Source organism: Nematolebias whitei, chromosome 17 (genome assembly GCF_014905685.2).
Source record: "Nematolebias whitei isolate Nwh7 chromosome 17, NemWhi1, whole genome shotgun sequence".
Taxonomy (NCBI): domain Eukaryota; kingdom Metazoa; phylum Chordata; class Actinopteri; order Cyprinodontiformes; family Rivulidae; genus Nematolebias; species Nematolebias whitei.
In genome coordinates, this window is record NC_056514.1 from 24841690 (window position 1) to 24855541 (window position 13852).

The 13852-nt window shown below is 38.5% G+C and overlaps 2 protein-coding genes across 2 annotated transcripts; one reads left to right on the top strand and one right to left on the bottom strand.

Moving 5' to 3' along the window:
- Positions 1–7123: 7123 nt before the first annotated feature.
- Positions 7124–10590, bottom strand: rexo4 (REX4 homolog, 3'-5' exonuclease). Its single transcript, XM_037691393.1, has 8 exons — positions 10113–10590; positions 9698–10020; positions 9467–9613; positions 8259–8452; positions 8058–8146; positions 7915–7989; positions 7686–7760; positions 7124–7567 (listed from the first exon to the last, which is right to left on the bottom strand). The coding sequence occupies exons 1-8, from the start codon at positions 10326–10328 to the stop codon at positions 7445–7447; spliced, it is 1242 nt and encodes a 413-aa protein (XP_037547321.1). The 5' UTR covers positions 10329–10590; the 3' UTR covers positions 7124–7444.
- A 425-nt stretch (positions 10591–11015) lies between these two features.
- LOC119423476 (phosphatidylinositol glycan anchor biosynthesis, class P) lies at positions 11016–13446 on the top strand. Its single transcript, XM_037690874.1, has 4 exons — positions 11016–11097; positions 12814–12886; positions 13002–13120; positions 13331–13446. Exons 1-4 carry the CDS (start codon positions 11016–11018, stop codon positions 13444–13446), a joined length of 390 nt encoding a protein of 129 aa, XP_037546802.1.
- Positions 13447–13852: the final 406 nt, after the last annotated feature.

Consider the following 13852-nt stretch of genomic DNA (forward strand, 5'->3'; position numbering starts at 1 on the left):
TTGGATTTGAATCAGTTTGTTTTGCATCCAATAAAAACAAAGATGTTAACAAATAAACTGGACAATATTCTGGCAATCTAGTGATATTTTCAGAGGTATGGTCTTGACTGGTCTTGAAATAAAACCCCTAGTCCTCAATGTCCGAGACTGAGACAAGACCGAGACCAAAAGAGGTCGAGTCTGAGACGAAGACCATCAAAAAATGGTCTTGAGACCAGACCAAAAACAGTCTTGAGTACTACAACACTAGCTCAGTACATTCAACGTTCTCTTTTCAGATGAAAGTAAATTAAATTCTATGTCATTTAGAAATTAAGGTATCAGTCTGGAGGAAGAGTGGAGCTATCATGATCGGCTTCCGTGTGTAGAACCCAAAGTGCAGGAAGACGAATGAGGCTGCAGTAAATAAGTAAAATAGTTTATTAATTAAATAAACAAAACAAAATGCTGACGGGGCAGCTAACTTACTTAAAGGAGGACACAAGGAGAGACAGGTCATGAAGCCTTAGGACAATGACAATCCAGAGACAAAGACATAACACCTAGGGGCTGAATATATACAGACACTAACAAGGTGAAATGACAGACACCTGCGGTGATTAGGATTAAAGTCAGGTGCAACAGTGCTGGAACACAGGAGGAGAAATGCTGAGGGGTGACAGGCAAACATGAGGAAAAAACACAACATGTAAGGCAAGACCCCAGAAACCCTACAGGAGGTCCAGAATCCTCGTGTCTTGAAGTCCAGAGTGAAGTTTCCACACTCCGTGTTGGTTTGTGACCATGTCTTCTGCTGGTGTTGGTCCGCTGAAGTCCTCAGTTAAGGCAGCATCTACCAGGACATTTTAAATCAGGGGTTCTCAAACATATTGGGTTCAGGGACCCCTTACAGGGGAGAAAAGTTTCAGGGACCCCCCTCATAACCCTCATGTTTATTAAATAATTTTCTTCAGTTTGTCTTTTTAATGCAATGAAAATGGGTGTGTAACATAAATAATTAGGACCTGTTCTTTAATATTGTTAATACATTTTTAATACTTTTAAATTGAGTATTTTTCATTCCGGGTCACGGACCCCCCAGTTTGAGAACCACGGTTTTAGAGCACTTCATGCTTACTTCTGCTCATACGCTTTATGGAGATGTTGATTTCATTTTCCAGCAGGACTCGCCTCCTGCTCCCGTGGTCCATGGAGTGATGTTAAAAATGCCAAGTCAATGTGTACATTTAAGAAAAAAATCAAAGCTGAATTGTTAAAAAAGTATATATGAAGTAGCTTAGTGTGTGTTTTGTATTATAATTAGAAAAATTAGAAAGTTATTCATTTTGTTCTGTTACTTGAAAATTATCATGATTGAAATAATTGTTTGAAAAAAGGGGCAGATATAATAAGATTTTTTTCTTCTTTCTGCTGCCTTTCATTTTAAATCTTTTGTATCTTTTTTTTTATACAGTTATGGAATTGTTTTGTACTTTTTTTAAATGAATAAACTTTATACCATACCATACCTTGGTCAATGGTACCAAAAGTTGGCTGTGCAATACAGTATTCTTTTTATTTATAATACACCTGTATATACAAATCCTATATAGTTTATGGTACTTTATCCAGAATTTTTATATATCTTTGCCATGACACTGAGAAATTAAATTCACAACAGGATTTACCAAAACACTGTTTTTGAGGGATTGGCACAAATAACTAATAAAATACACGTTCATACGCTCTGCTCCACCTCTGCATGAGGCCTAATGTTCAAGTTCAAGTAGGTTTTATTGTTATTCGCATCACTTGTGGTACATGAGGTGGAACGAAATTATGTACACAGGGTCCCAGTTACATCCAACAATAGCAACATTTTAAAGTGTAAAAAGAAACAATAAATAAGGATCTAATATATAAATTAAGCAATACACTAGTGCTAAACAATATGCTAAACCTATAGTGATTGTACCAGAAGGATGATCAGCAAGCAGTTTTCCTGATGACAGAACATAACATGCACAAATATCAAGTCATATTGGATAAATTGCAAATGTTACATATAGGATTTAGACCTTGTGTCACTGACGGATGTTTAAACCGCTCTGGTCTAATCATTGCTGGTGCACTCACTGCAGCTCACTCTGAACAACAGGATACATTTGTATCATGTATCACAGCATCTTAATACATAGATGTGAAACAGTTCAGCACACAATAAAAGGTCCTGACGTGGCCCCCATGGTGTAAATGTGTTTCCAGTTCCCTATACCAGATAAGTTTCAGTTTAGTGCAGTATCATTTCTTTGTTTATGTGCCTTTTTTAGTCCTGCAGCACCTCAGTAAAACATAAAACATACATGCAGGTGTTGTACACCAGAGTTAGTGGTTATATTGAGTCGCAAAAACCAACCTATTTCTGTGATGTCTATAACAGCAGAGTCTTCACCAAACATGATCGTTAGTATTTATCTTGTTCTGGCAACCAACAGGCTGACAAATGAAAAAACTAACTCAGAATTGTTATCTGTGATGGAAATTAATCAACAACCCATCACTTAAATTTGGATCAAATATGGCTGAGTCAGGTAAGTAACAGTTTAAAGTTCAGTCATCTACATTCAGGTAAAGGTATTGTTCAGATCTTTTGAAATGAGATTCTATTAAAAAAGGTTATGTACATGTAACGTTCTAACTGTTGTATATAATTTATGGGAAATTGATCATTGTCACAATTGTCTGTTTTTAGGATCACCGAAGGTCCTTTGGTCCAAACATGCTCTGCTTTTTCTTAGTTTGTGCAACTACAGTCATGAGACTGAGGAGTATTTTCATATCCCTTTCTAAAAATCTGTGGAAGTTGTAGATGAACATATCCTGAGATATTCACCTGATTAAAACGGATTCTTTCATTTTTCTGGACTGAATATAAACGTGCATTGAATTTAATAAAATGTAACGTGAGACGTTATTTATCTTTGACCCATCAAAATGAATGTAGTCATTTATTTACAGAATCAAAGTTTAACATCAAACATTTACATTAATTGGGCAAAATATGAAAATAACAACATAATTAATCAGCTTTACAGGTAGTGAGAAACAATACGGCGATTGTTTTCACTTCTCAGCAAAACAGCAGACATCAAATCACACGGCGGTGATTGAGAACTTTGCTTCAGACATTTCTAAAATATCTGTAATGACTTTAGCAGATAGAAGAATTTTAAAGATGGAAAATGAAGTTTAAAGGGAGTAAAAGATGGTGTGTGAGGGAGAGTGTTGACCAGAAACGACACTCTCCATTCGAACCCAGCTTTCCTCGGTACGCTCGGTAGTAAACTTGACTCGTTACCTCTCTGAAGATGAATCAGCGGATACGGAGTTCCAGTTAACGCTACCTGTCCAGCGTCTCCATAGGATGGCTGTGACTCGTCCGAAGTAGTGACGATATTCCGTCTGACACAAGTTCACCTCAGCCAGTGGACCTCACATGAGTGGGGTTCGTCCAAGTTCCACTCAGAGGTGGAAGATGTTATAATCCCAATCTCGGAAGAGCCTTATCATGGCTGGACTTCTGTTCTCCCAAACGACTGGAGCTGCAAACTCTCCAGCCCGACTCCAACGGCAACTCACAGAACTGGCAGAACTAGGAAGTACCGACATTTTAAAGGGCTCTATTTCCGGTTCATTTGGGAGTTTTCTTATTGGTCAATGTCGACCAGACAGGGGTGTGTTTTGTGACGTAAGAGGTTCCTAGAAGTCAGAAAACAGCAAGAATTGTTATGGAACAGATTGAAAATGTTCTCAGAGACAGAGAGAAATGTTTGGGCGAGTTTGGAGAAACAGGTGCCAACTTCTCTGTTTACGTCTGAGAGGATTTAAAAACAAGACCGTTGTTCCAACACTTGTCTGCTTCGACTCTGACCTTGGACAAAACTTACACTTGCTCATTCACAGACAGAAAATCAGAAAATGCATAATTACTCTGTAACAGGCCTTAACATGAATTCTAACTTTGCATAAGCAACTAAAAAATCATTATACTGTTTCACAGTTAATAAAAATTGATTAGTTCACTGCAACATCTAAAATGGTTTGAACTAAAACACTTTGATTATCAACATTTGTAAAACAGTAATGATAATAGAAAAGAGAGTGTTCTTTCACTTGAATGTTCAAGAAAGAAAGTCTCAGGATGGGTGAACCTGTATTTCTGGATTCAAATCAATGAAATGACAGTTTCTGTCCCACAAGGTTCTTAAGGTCAAGGGTTTTGACCTTAGGCTTAGTTCACTACAAAGTGGAACAATGCCCATTGAGGAAGTTATTCAGTACTGTCTCACTGACGGTGCTCAGTTTCTGTACGTGATCAGAGACTATATATAAACCAGGTGTCCTCAGCCGTCTCTCGTTCTCATGAACTGAAGCAGCAGGCCTGGGTTTGCGGCAGATGACGTGTTGTATTTTTGGAACCGGAGTCTGCTCAACAGAGATGTGGGACTTTAGGTCCCGCCCACTTCCTCACACACAGCCATGGTATCATGTGAGCTCTCTTAAGCATGAAATGATTACAGCTAAATTTATTGGGGAAATGAATATTTGAACATGGAGCAGCAAAGTAAACCAAAATAAATCATCTGAGGTGTTTTTTTTTATTATTAAAAAGTATAATGTTGTATTTGTGTAGGTGGAGAGTGCAAAACTTATAACTTATACTGAACCAGCCAGAGGGATGGTCGGTCCTGTTCCGGCATCAGATGTCAAGTTCTGGTGAGAAAACTGGATACACACAGTTTATATGTGACAGACAAGAACACGGCTGGATGGAGGCAATTGTTTAGCATCTCCACCTACATACAACGTAAGTTTAGCTAAAACTCTTGTCCGATTCTGTGCACAAGTAGTTCCTCGCTACTTCGCGGTTCATTTTTTGCAGACTCGCTCTTTTTCAAAATAAGGTTGGACACGACACACAATTGGCTGATTGATGGATGAGCAGCACGATCTGCATGGATTTTTTATTTAAAACAAATTATTTTAAATGGTTTAGCACCTGTGCTGCCCACAGCTATGGGAGAAGCTTCCTGCTGCAGCTGATCCCGTGCAGAGCGGAGTAGGGGGCGTGGCCAAGAGTGAAGCCGGAGGCAGGGAACTGAATCATGACATGCTGTGCTTTTCTTTAGAGCGTTAAGAAACATTGTTTAGAATATTGCAAGTGTGTGGGAAAGGTTTCTAACATCTTTATATATACACTAAAATGAACCAAAAAAATCTAAAATACTAAAATAAACTACTTACTACTTGTACTACTATTGGTTTTTCACTTATTGCGAGACTTCATGGTACGGATCCCCTGCGATAAACGAGGGACTACTGGTACACTGAATGACTTCTTTCTCATTCAAAAATTTTAAGATTTTTTTTTGATCATAACTAATTTTTTTGGAGCAATTTATTTATTTCTAACAATAATATTTTGAATATCCGTTTGGTGAAAAAAAAAGAGCTAAGTTCTGGTGGACTGACAAATCCAAGCAGAGCCAAGTCCGGAGAGAATTTCTGACGCTAAAACGAGTCGACTCAAAAATTTCACAGAGGTTGTTTTGAACACTGGTTGTTTTATCAGACTTTACATTGTGTCCACTTTGCATTATATAGTTCCTACAGAAAGATTATTTCTGCAGGTGCACCAGAAGCACTATTTGCACTTATTCTATGTAAATGTGTGATCATTCCGCATGCTGGGTTTATTTTCTGCAGAATAAGTATCCATCATCAAAACGGTATCAGCTTGCATTCCTTTAACGAACAGACACTAAATGCTTGGGTACTCATTAAAACCTCAAAAACAAATTTAATCCAACAATAAATACAGTAAATAAATCTGTTTCATCTTTTATTCATTGAAGACGAGGATTCAATTTTTTTGAAGTCTGTAGGAATCATTATAAATATTACAATTTCTTTGTGTAAGATTCTTAAAAGTCCAACAATAAAAACATCTGAACAAGCTTCAACATTTAAATTTAAATGAAATCAGTCTGCAAACAGACCCTCTTCCCATAAAACCCAAATGACAGTTTGATAAATGAGTCTCTTTAAGCGCCACCAGTAAAATGGCTGCATTAGCTCACATCATTTATTGCTGGCACATGTTCCCCCTCTAAGGACAAAAACTCCTTTTTTGGTTAAATTTGTTCGGCCTGGATAAGGCAGACTTCAATGTGTAAAAAAAAAAGCCTTTTTGTTTTTAAAATTAGCAACTTGCTTTCATGATAAGTTTTCAAAGAACTTAAAGCAGACATGGAAGTTTTACTGAGATTTTAAAGTGATGAGGTTAAAAGTTAAAATTAACTTAAGATGGGCTTTCTTCTAAAAAAAAATAAATAAAAGTTAAATAAAAATAAGATATTGTACTTTATAGACAGTGAAATGTTTTTGCCCGTCTGTGTGCACATGGCTGCAGATGAGACTGAGCCTAAAACTATAATTAAAAAACACATTTGTATCTTGTCAAGACGGACAAGTTAATTTCTGACACTGAGAACAAAAAGTACACAAATTAAAACATATGATGCAAAAGATGACAAAAAAAGGGGAAGCTCTATTATGTAAAATGATCCGATGAGAAAAATAGTTTGTGATTGTGTCCATCTCTTCTGAGCTCTCAACATTAAAGGATGAAGAGGACGGTGGATTATTTGAAGTCACGGCTTGGACTGGAAAATAATGTCTAAAAGTGTTAAATGAAGAAAACGGACTGTAAGGATCAGTGTCAGTAGAGGTTTGTTCCCTGAATAAATCAGCCTGATGTGCTCAGAAATAAAAGATTTTGTTTTCCACATCTTAGCGGACCTACAGACCAAACAACCCTGAGCGTAAAGCACCAAACAGTCCAGTTTATTTCCAATATCCAGGATATATCATCACACTGGTGATCAGTATATTTACACCCTTCAGGCTTAATGTACAATTACAAAAAAGGGGCAAACACTTTAGAAGTTTTTTTTTACATTAAAAATATTTTATTCTACCATTAAAAAGGAACAAATATTTGTTTTACGAATAAGGTAGAAAAGGAAACTAGTGAACACTTTTAATAGTTGATTTAAATGCAAAGCTTTGAACAGAGCAGGTTTCATCCGTTGCCATGGTGATTGAGCCAGCTTAAAAGAGCCAACTTTAAGACACCGACAACTCTGGGCCTAAAGATTATCATACATTACTAACCCAGTAATCTTGTTCTGTGGTACTGTACACTCCTTTATAGCTTCGCCTTCGACTGTCAGCAGTTTTTATTTGTATCTATGCACACGGTGTCCTGCTCTGATGTGACTAAACTTAAAAGGTGGTGTCGCTTACTCCTAAAAACAAACCATTTCAGTCGTATCTGCTCTCATCAGATGTTCTGCTCCCTTGCATACAGGTTTTGGATTTTAAATCCCATCAGACTTTCTTCTTATTTGGGTTTCTTCTTGTTTGTCATCTGTGAGTTTTTGTTTTTCTTGCCAACTTTAAGCTCTGCCTCCCACTGTTTCTTCACCATAGTGTACAGCCTCATGGTGGCCTGTGCATCTTGGACCTGAAAAACACAGAAAGAACTCTTTGTTTAAATAGTCTGGCAAATTTAAGCTTTAAAGTCATCCATGTCAACATGAAACGCAGCACATATTCATCATTTTAATGAAAAGGTGACTTACAGATGAATGTTCACCCTGCTGGACATTTACATTGAGGACTTCTCTACAGAGGACTTTCAATGAGGGCCGGCCGCTCTAAAAGTAGAAAATCGTGTTATTACTATTTAAATGTGATGATTTGATTGGGGATTTCTCAATGTGCTTGGGTGTGGGGGTCCATGTGTATTGAGGAGTCTCATTCAAAATGTTGAAAGCATTTGAACTGTTAGTAATTGCTTTTTATTATTACCTTGGCAATCTTCTTGAATGGTTTATACTTTTGAGTGTCCCTGATTTTCTTTTTTGGGTGATCCAAGAGCAGAATCTGAAACAGTTTCAGAAGTTAATGAAATTTGTTTATATATATATAGTTAGTTAAAAATAACTAGCTACCTTTAAGTCATTGTGTATAGCATGTCCAACAAGTATTCTCCCTTGCAGGATGTTTGCAACCTCCCTCTGCACAGTCTGTACTTCCTCTCCTGCAGAGATAAACATGGACAGTAAATACCATCAAAATAAAAACAACAAGAGTCATTTTAAAATAATGACCCATAAACAAGTCTAGTTGTTCCATTGTCCTTTTCGACTCACCGTTCTTGATGTTCTCTGGTCGGATCCCGCTCACATCTGTCCTGTAGTCCGTCACTTTCTCAGTGGGTTTCACGAATTTGTCATAGATGCATTTCCCGAAGTGGTTCACGATGGACACTCGAGCCAACATGCTGTCCTCACCATCAGGACCGATTCCCACCATCTCACAATCGATGGCCACCGCTCTTGTGAGGCTAAAACCAGAGGATAACAAACGGGTCAAACATCCCGAGTAGTAAACAATTAGTTAGAATTCATATTTTGTTGTCTAATGTTCAATAAAAGCATTTTCATTGAATAAGCATACAAATTAAAAATACATGCACTAGACAGCAGTTTGGCGTTGTTTTGAGTTGTTTATTTGACAGAGGTGACCAACAGCCAGTGAGTGTCAGTGTCACACAGGGATACAAGATTCTGATGTCAACACTGGACTCACATAAAATAAAATCACATCCTGTTAGTCAGTTAAAAGTATCACAAAGTGGACATGCTTCTAGATACATTTTAAAACACATTTCAATATTTAAAAAATTTGGAGCAAAAGGTGTTTTTACAGAGAGCTGCTGCCTCTCAGCGAGCAGGTCCTTGGTTCAAACCCCGGTCCAGGGGTGGAGTTTGCATGTTCTCTCCGTGCATGCGTGGGTTTTCTCCGGGTGCTCTGGTTTCCTCCCACAGACCAAAAACATGCATGTTAGGCTGATTAGTAACTCTAAATTGTCCCTAGGTGTGAGTGAGAGAGTGAATGGTTGTTTGTCTCGTTTGTCTCTATGTGGCCCTGTGATGGACTGGAGACCTGTCCAGGGTGTACCCCGCCCCTCGCACAGTGATTGCTGGACATGGGCACCAGCGACCCCCGTGACCCAAAATGGAATAAACGGGTAAAGATAATGGATGGATGGATGGTGTTTTTACAGACTGAAAAAATGGCCGTAATTAATTTGTAAATGATCTGTCACGGGTGTTTGACCAAATCATAAAACATATTTAGTTTTGATATTATATCAAAGAACCAAAAGCTGGTTGCAAGAAGTAATAAGATAAGGAGAATTTATATTTCTACAAACTAAATATATTTCTGATCCAGCAGGAATTTAGGTCTTATTCTTAACTTTGTGTTTTCAGTTGTTATTTAAGGACTATCATTAAAAAAAGATGAATGCAACATGGAAAAAGTGACAAAACTGACTGACTGGGCCATTACTCACCCTTCAAAGGCTTTCTCTTTCACCAAGGAGCGCTCTGTGTCTTGGCTTTTGTGTATTCCCCGTTTCCTCCTCATGATCTCTGCAGCCTCCGCTCCTATCGTTTCCTCAACATCATCAGGGTCGACATCATCAAACCAAAAATCCTCCCTGCAACAACACACGGTGAGATGAGTTATAGAGCCAGATATTCCAGTTACTAAACATCAGCTGAAGTCATTACAGTGTACATACTCCGTAGGTTTCCTCTTCTCATCCACATATTTAGCTCTCTTAGCTGCAGGCCCGCTGTTTGACTTTCCTTTGTCCTGTTTTTGTTTTGAAGCAGCAGGCTGCCGAGTGTCTAAGGCAGAAGAGTCATTCAAGTTCACACCAGCTTCCTTGGGGACATTATTAGGAGCAAATTTGTGCTTCTGTTTTTTCTTGGAGTCTGGCCGGGTGGAAACGGCATCGTTCTTGGAAACACTTTTCAAAGTATTAGTTGTCTTTTTAAAAAAGACACCGTTCTGTTTGGGTGTCACAGGGCTCCTTTTCTCTAGCTGACTGGTCTTTAGGAGCTGTGGGAAGTTTCACAAAAACGTTAAAATGCAACAAACACTTTAAAATGTGAAAGAAAAAGATGTGTAGCAATGTGGTGGTACAAACAAACCTCTTGCAATGCTTTCCAGTTAGAAGAGAACTGCTGGCCACCTTTTAGAGGTGCAGGTTGTGGAGTTTCAGCTTTTTCTTGGGGTTTCAGTGGAGTTGTTGCCTTTTGACACTTCTTCAGGTTCTGTTTAATCCAAAACTTCTTCCTCTTATCTTTAGCTGTGGGCTTGTGTGTTTTGGAGTCAGGTTGCGTTTTCTTCTTCTTCGCCTTAGACATGATTATTAAATTATGTTCTTTTTCAGTCAGCCACGCTGACCCACAGAGCTGTTTTTAAGCTAGCCTTTTATAAGTTACTGTTGTCTCATAAAAAATATTGTTTTCCGTCAGTAAATATACAACAACGTAATAGGAATGCAGATAAACTGTCTCAATACTTTACGAAACAGCAAATAAAATATTGTCATGTGTTTAATCTACCGACGCCATGCTGCTGTGTGTATTTTCCGACTCGAGCAACGTCTAATTATGTCCGTCAAACACAAGCGGCACTAATTTAGATGTTCCCGCGTATTAAAAAAAGCAGCATTTAAAATGTAAAAATATTACACTTCTTACATAAAAATCTATAAAAAATATATATTTTCAAATAAATTTAATTAATGTTTTTTTTAACAAAATTATTTTTGATTGCGGAACTTCTACACACGGAAACGTTTCCCATCGAGCCAGTGTTAACGGAACCGCTGACGTTCTTCTTCTCTTTTATGGGACAAATATATTTTGTGTTATGTTAAAAGGTCAGCTTTATTTACACATTGCTTACAAACTTAACGTCATAACCTCTGATGAAATTCTGGAAACGTATGAACTCTGGTAAGATGACAGAAGCGTTTCCATAAATCTGAATGTTCTCAGTTTGTTGGTGTCTCCTCAGTTCTTGGGTTTGTGTTTTGTTTTCAGGTCATGGTTGAAAACTCTCCATCTCCGCTCCCTGAAAGGGCGATTTATGGGTTTGTTCTCTACCTTGGATCACAGTTTGCTTTCTGTAAGTCACAAAAAAAAACAAGATTTAATTTCTCTTGGTTTATACAGACACATAAACACAACATGTAATTCTGTTAACAAGTTTGGCAAAGTAAACTATACAGTTCATACATTTGCAGGTTAAGGCTTTATATTTTGTATATGTAAACCAGCTACCCCAATCATTTTAAGAAACTATGCTTTCTAGTTAATATATTGCTTAAAAGTGTAGTTTCCTCAAATGATCGGGGTGGCCAGTGGGGTCAAAGATTAATCTATGGTGGCCAAGAGCTTCGTCGGCCATTCCCCTAGATTAGCCATTGCACCTGGTGGTGGATAACGCTGCTCCATCTGCTTAACAGGATCTTTCACTCTGCGCCACCTCACAAAAGAAATAAAACAAAAAACACTTGAATATCTTGCATCAAAATATTAAGGTTTACTTTATTTATACAGGTAGTCTCACTGAGTCTCGAGGACTTATTTTCAAGAGAGACCTGTTTAGGAGCAGATGGTGGAGGTTAAGGGCCTTGCTCAAGGGCTCAGAGTGGGGCAAATGAGGGTGAAGGCAGGTGTGGGTGTTTCACCGTTTCCACCCGCATTTTGATGTTGTCGAACCGGCGACTTTCTGATCACAGGCCCACTTTCTCTCACCTCTGTGCCACCACTACTTGCATTCCCTGTTAAATTCCAGTCCAGGTAAACACTCAAAAACTACAAACGTTAACTTTTCAGACCCCTCAGCAATATTGGACATTGGCGTACTGCTTGTTTAAACTGATTAAATTATTTACATCAAACTGGGGCAGCACGGTGGCGCAGTTGGTAGAGCTGCTGCCTCTCAGCGAACAGGTCACCCCGGTTCAAATTGTGGTGGTTTCTGGGTGGAGTTTGCATTTTCTCTCAGTGCACGCTTTGGTTTTCTCCGGGTACTCCGGTTTCCTCCCACAGACCAAAAACATGCATGTTAGGCTGATTGGTAACTCTAAATTGTCCCTAGGTGTGAGTGAGAGAGTGAATGGTTGTTTGTCTCGTTTGTCTCTATGTGTCCCTGTGATGGACTGGAGGGTGTACCCCGCCTCTTGCACAGTAATTGCTGGACATGGGTACCACTAACCCCCGTGACCTGAAAAGGAAGAAGATAAAGATAATGGATGGATGGTTTTCAGGTCATAGTTCTAATAAAACAGAACAAAAGAGTCCTGATGGCATAAATAATCATATTTAGGTTGCAGGTCAACAGGGCTGTTCCTTGATCAATATCCTGTTTGGCATTAAGTTATTCTAAGGTGGACCATGCTTACATCTAAAACAAATCTTATAGATTCCATTCATCCGTTATCTTCTTTTTTTCTTTCTGGGTCACTGGTGCCCATATCCAGCAGGCACGGTGTGAGAGGCAGGGGACACCCTGGACAGGCCGCAACTCCATCACAGAGACACATAAAGACTAATGAGACAGATAAACACTCACACCTAGAGAAAAATTAAAATGATCAATTAGTCTAACATGCTATCTGGAGAAAACCCACACATGCACAGAGAGAACATGCAAACTCCACCCAGAAATGTCCCAGGCGGGGATTTGATCCTGCTACCTTGTCGCTGAAAGGCGACGGCTCTACTAACTGCGCCACCATGCAGATGTATGCACCACCATCTTGTCCAGCTACATAAATACACGTATTCAATCAATCACATGAACCATATCTGTAATAATGCTCTTCTCCCTTCACAGTTCTGTACTGTTTGTGGGCGTTTGTACCAGATGAGTGGCTTCATTCAATAGGGCTCACTTACTGGCCCCAAAAGTAAGCATCATCATCTTAAGAACGTAGAAGTTTTCCTATATTTTACTGTCTTTTGTCACTTTTCCTAAATTCATGACTGTTTCACAATCATTAACAGATGCCTTCTGTTTTGTAGATACTGGGCTCTTGCAATTCCATGCTACCTGTTGGTGGCACTAATGGTCTTTGTTGTTGTGCTGTTCGGAGTGAACATGAACAACACAGCTCCACTGGACTCTGTGGACAACGTCACTGGTGAGTTTGATGCAGCCACTGGACTGAACTGCTACACACATTTGTAAAAGCACGTGCTGTAATCAAAACAGTTTCTTTTTCTGAACTGAGAAAGTGAACCTGATAATTATGTACATTTTAAATGGGAATAAACATGAAGAACACTAATAAAAACTAAAGCAATGCTGGGATGTTTCGTAGATATTTTAATTATCTTCTTTTCTGTTGCAGATGTGTTTGCACAAGGACAGAAGACAGAAAACTACAGGAAGGGGGGAATACCCCGACTGAGGGATGTCCCCATCAGTGAAGTCAACAAAATGTTTTATTTATCACCCGAGCCTTAACAAACACACTTACTGAGCTGTAGGTGTGTATGTGTGTGTGTGGGGGGGGGGGGGGGGGGGGGGCTTCTAAAGATGTACTGTGGTGCCATTGATTATGTTTTGTTTCTTAAAAAATGTACACTGGAGTTTACACTTTATTTAATTAGAAAACACATTAAATCAGTTGCATTTGACATGGTTTTTTTATATATATTAGGTATGAATCAAATGTTTATTATGTTATTACAACAAAATATGTTTTAATCAAGAGTCTTGGAAGGGAAATATAGTCATTTACAATAAGTTTGCAGCTTTTTGTCATTTATTGTGTTATGGTTCAAACTTGAACGTGCCAAATAACAGCTTTTTACATTATTTTGTTTGTTGGTCGATTTAAATCACTACCCAGGCTGCAACTGTTGTCGTC

Excerpts from the sequence above, each read along its gene's own strand:
- rexo4 (XM_037691393.1), bottom strand. The coding sequence starts at position 10,328 with ATGTCTAAGGCGAAGAAGAAGAAAACGCAACCTGACTCCAAAACACAC. Across the intron at positions 9,614-9,697 it reads GAGAAGAGGAAACCTACGGA|GGAGGATTTTTGGTTTGATG; the intron begins GTATGTACACTG and ends GTGTTGTTGCAG. Across the intron at positions 7,761-7,914 it reads CATTCAAGAAGATTGCCAAG|AGCGGCCGGCCCTCATTGAA; the intron begins GTAATAATAAAA and ends TTCTACTTTTAG.
- LOC119423476 (XM_037690874.1), top strand. The coding sequence starts at position 11,016 with ATGGTTGAAAACTCTCCATCTCCGCTCCCTGAAAGGGCGATTTATGGG. Across the intron at positions 12,887-13,001 it reads CTCACTTACTGGCCCCAAAA|ATACTGGGCTCTTGCAATTC; the intron begins GTAAGCATCATC and ends TCTGTTTTGTAG. Across the intron at positions 13,121-13,330 it reads CTCTGTGGACAACGTCACTG|ATGTGTTTGCACAAGGACAG; the intron begins GTGAGTTTGATG and ends TTTCTGTTGCAG.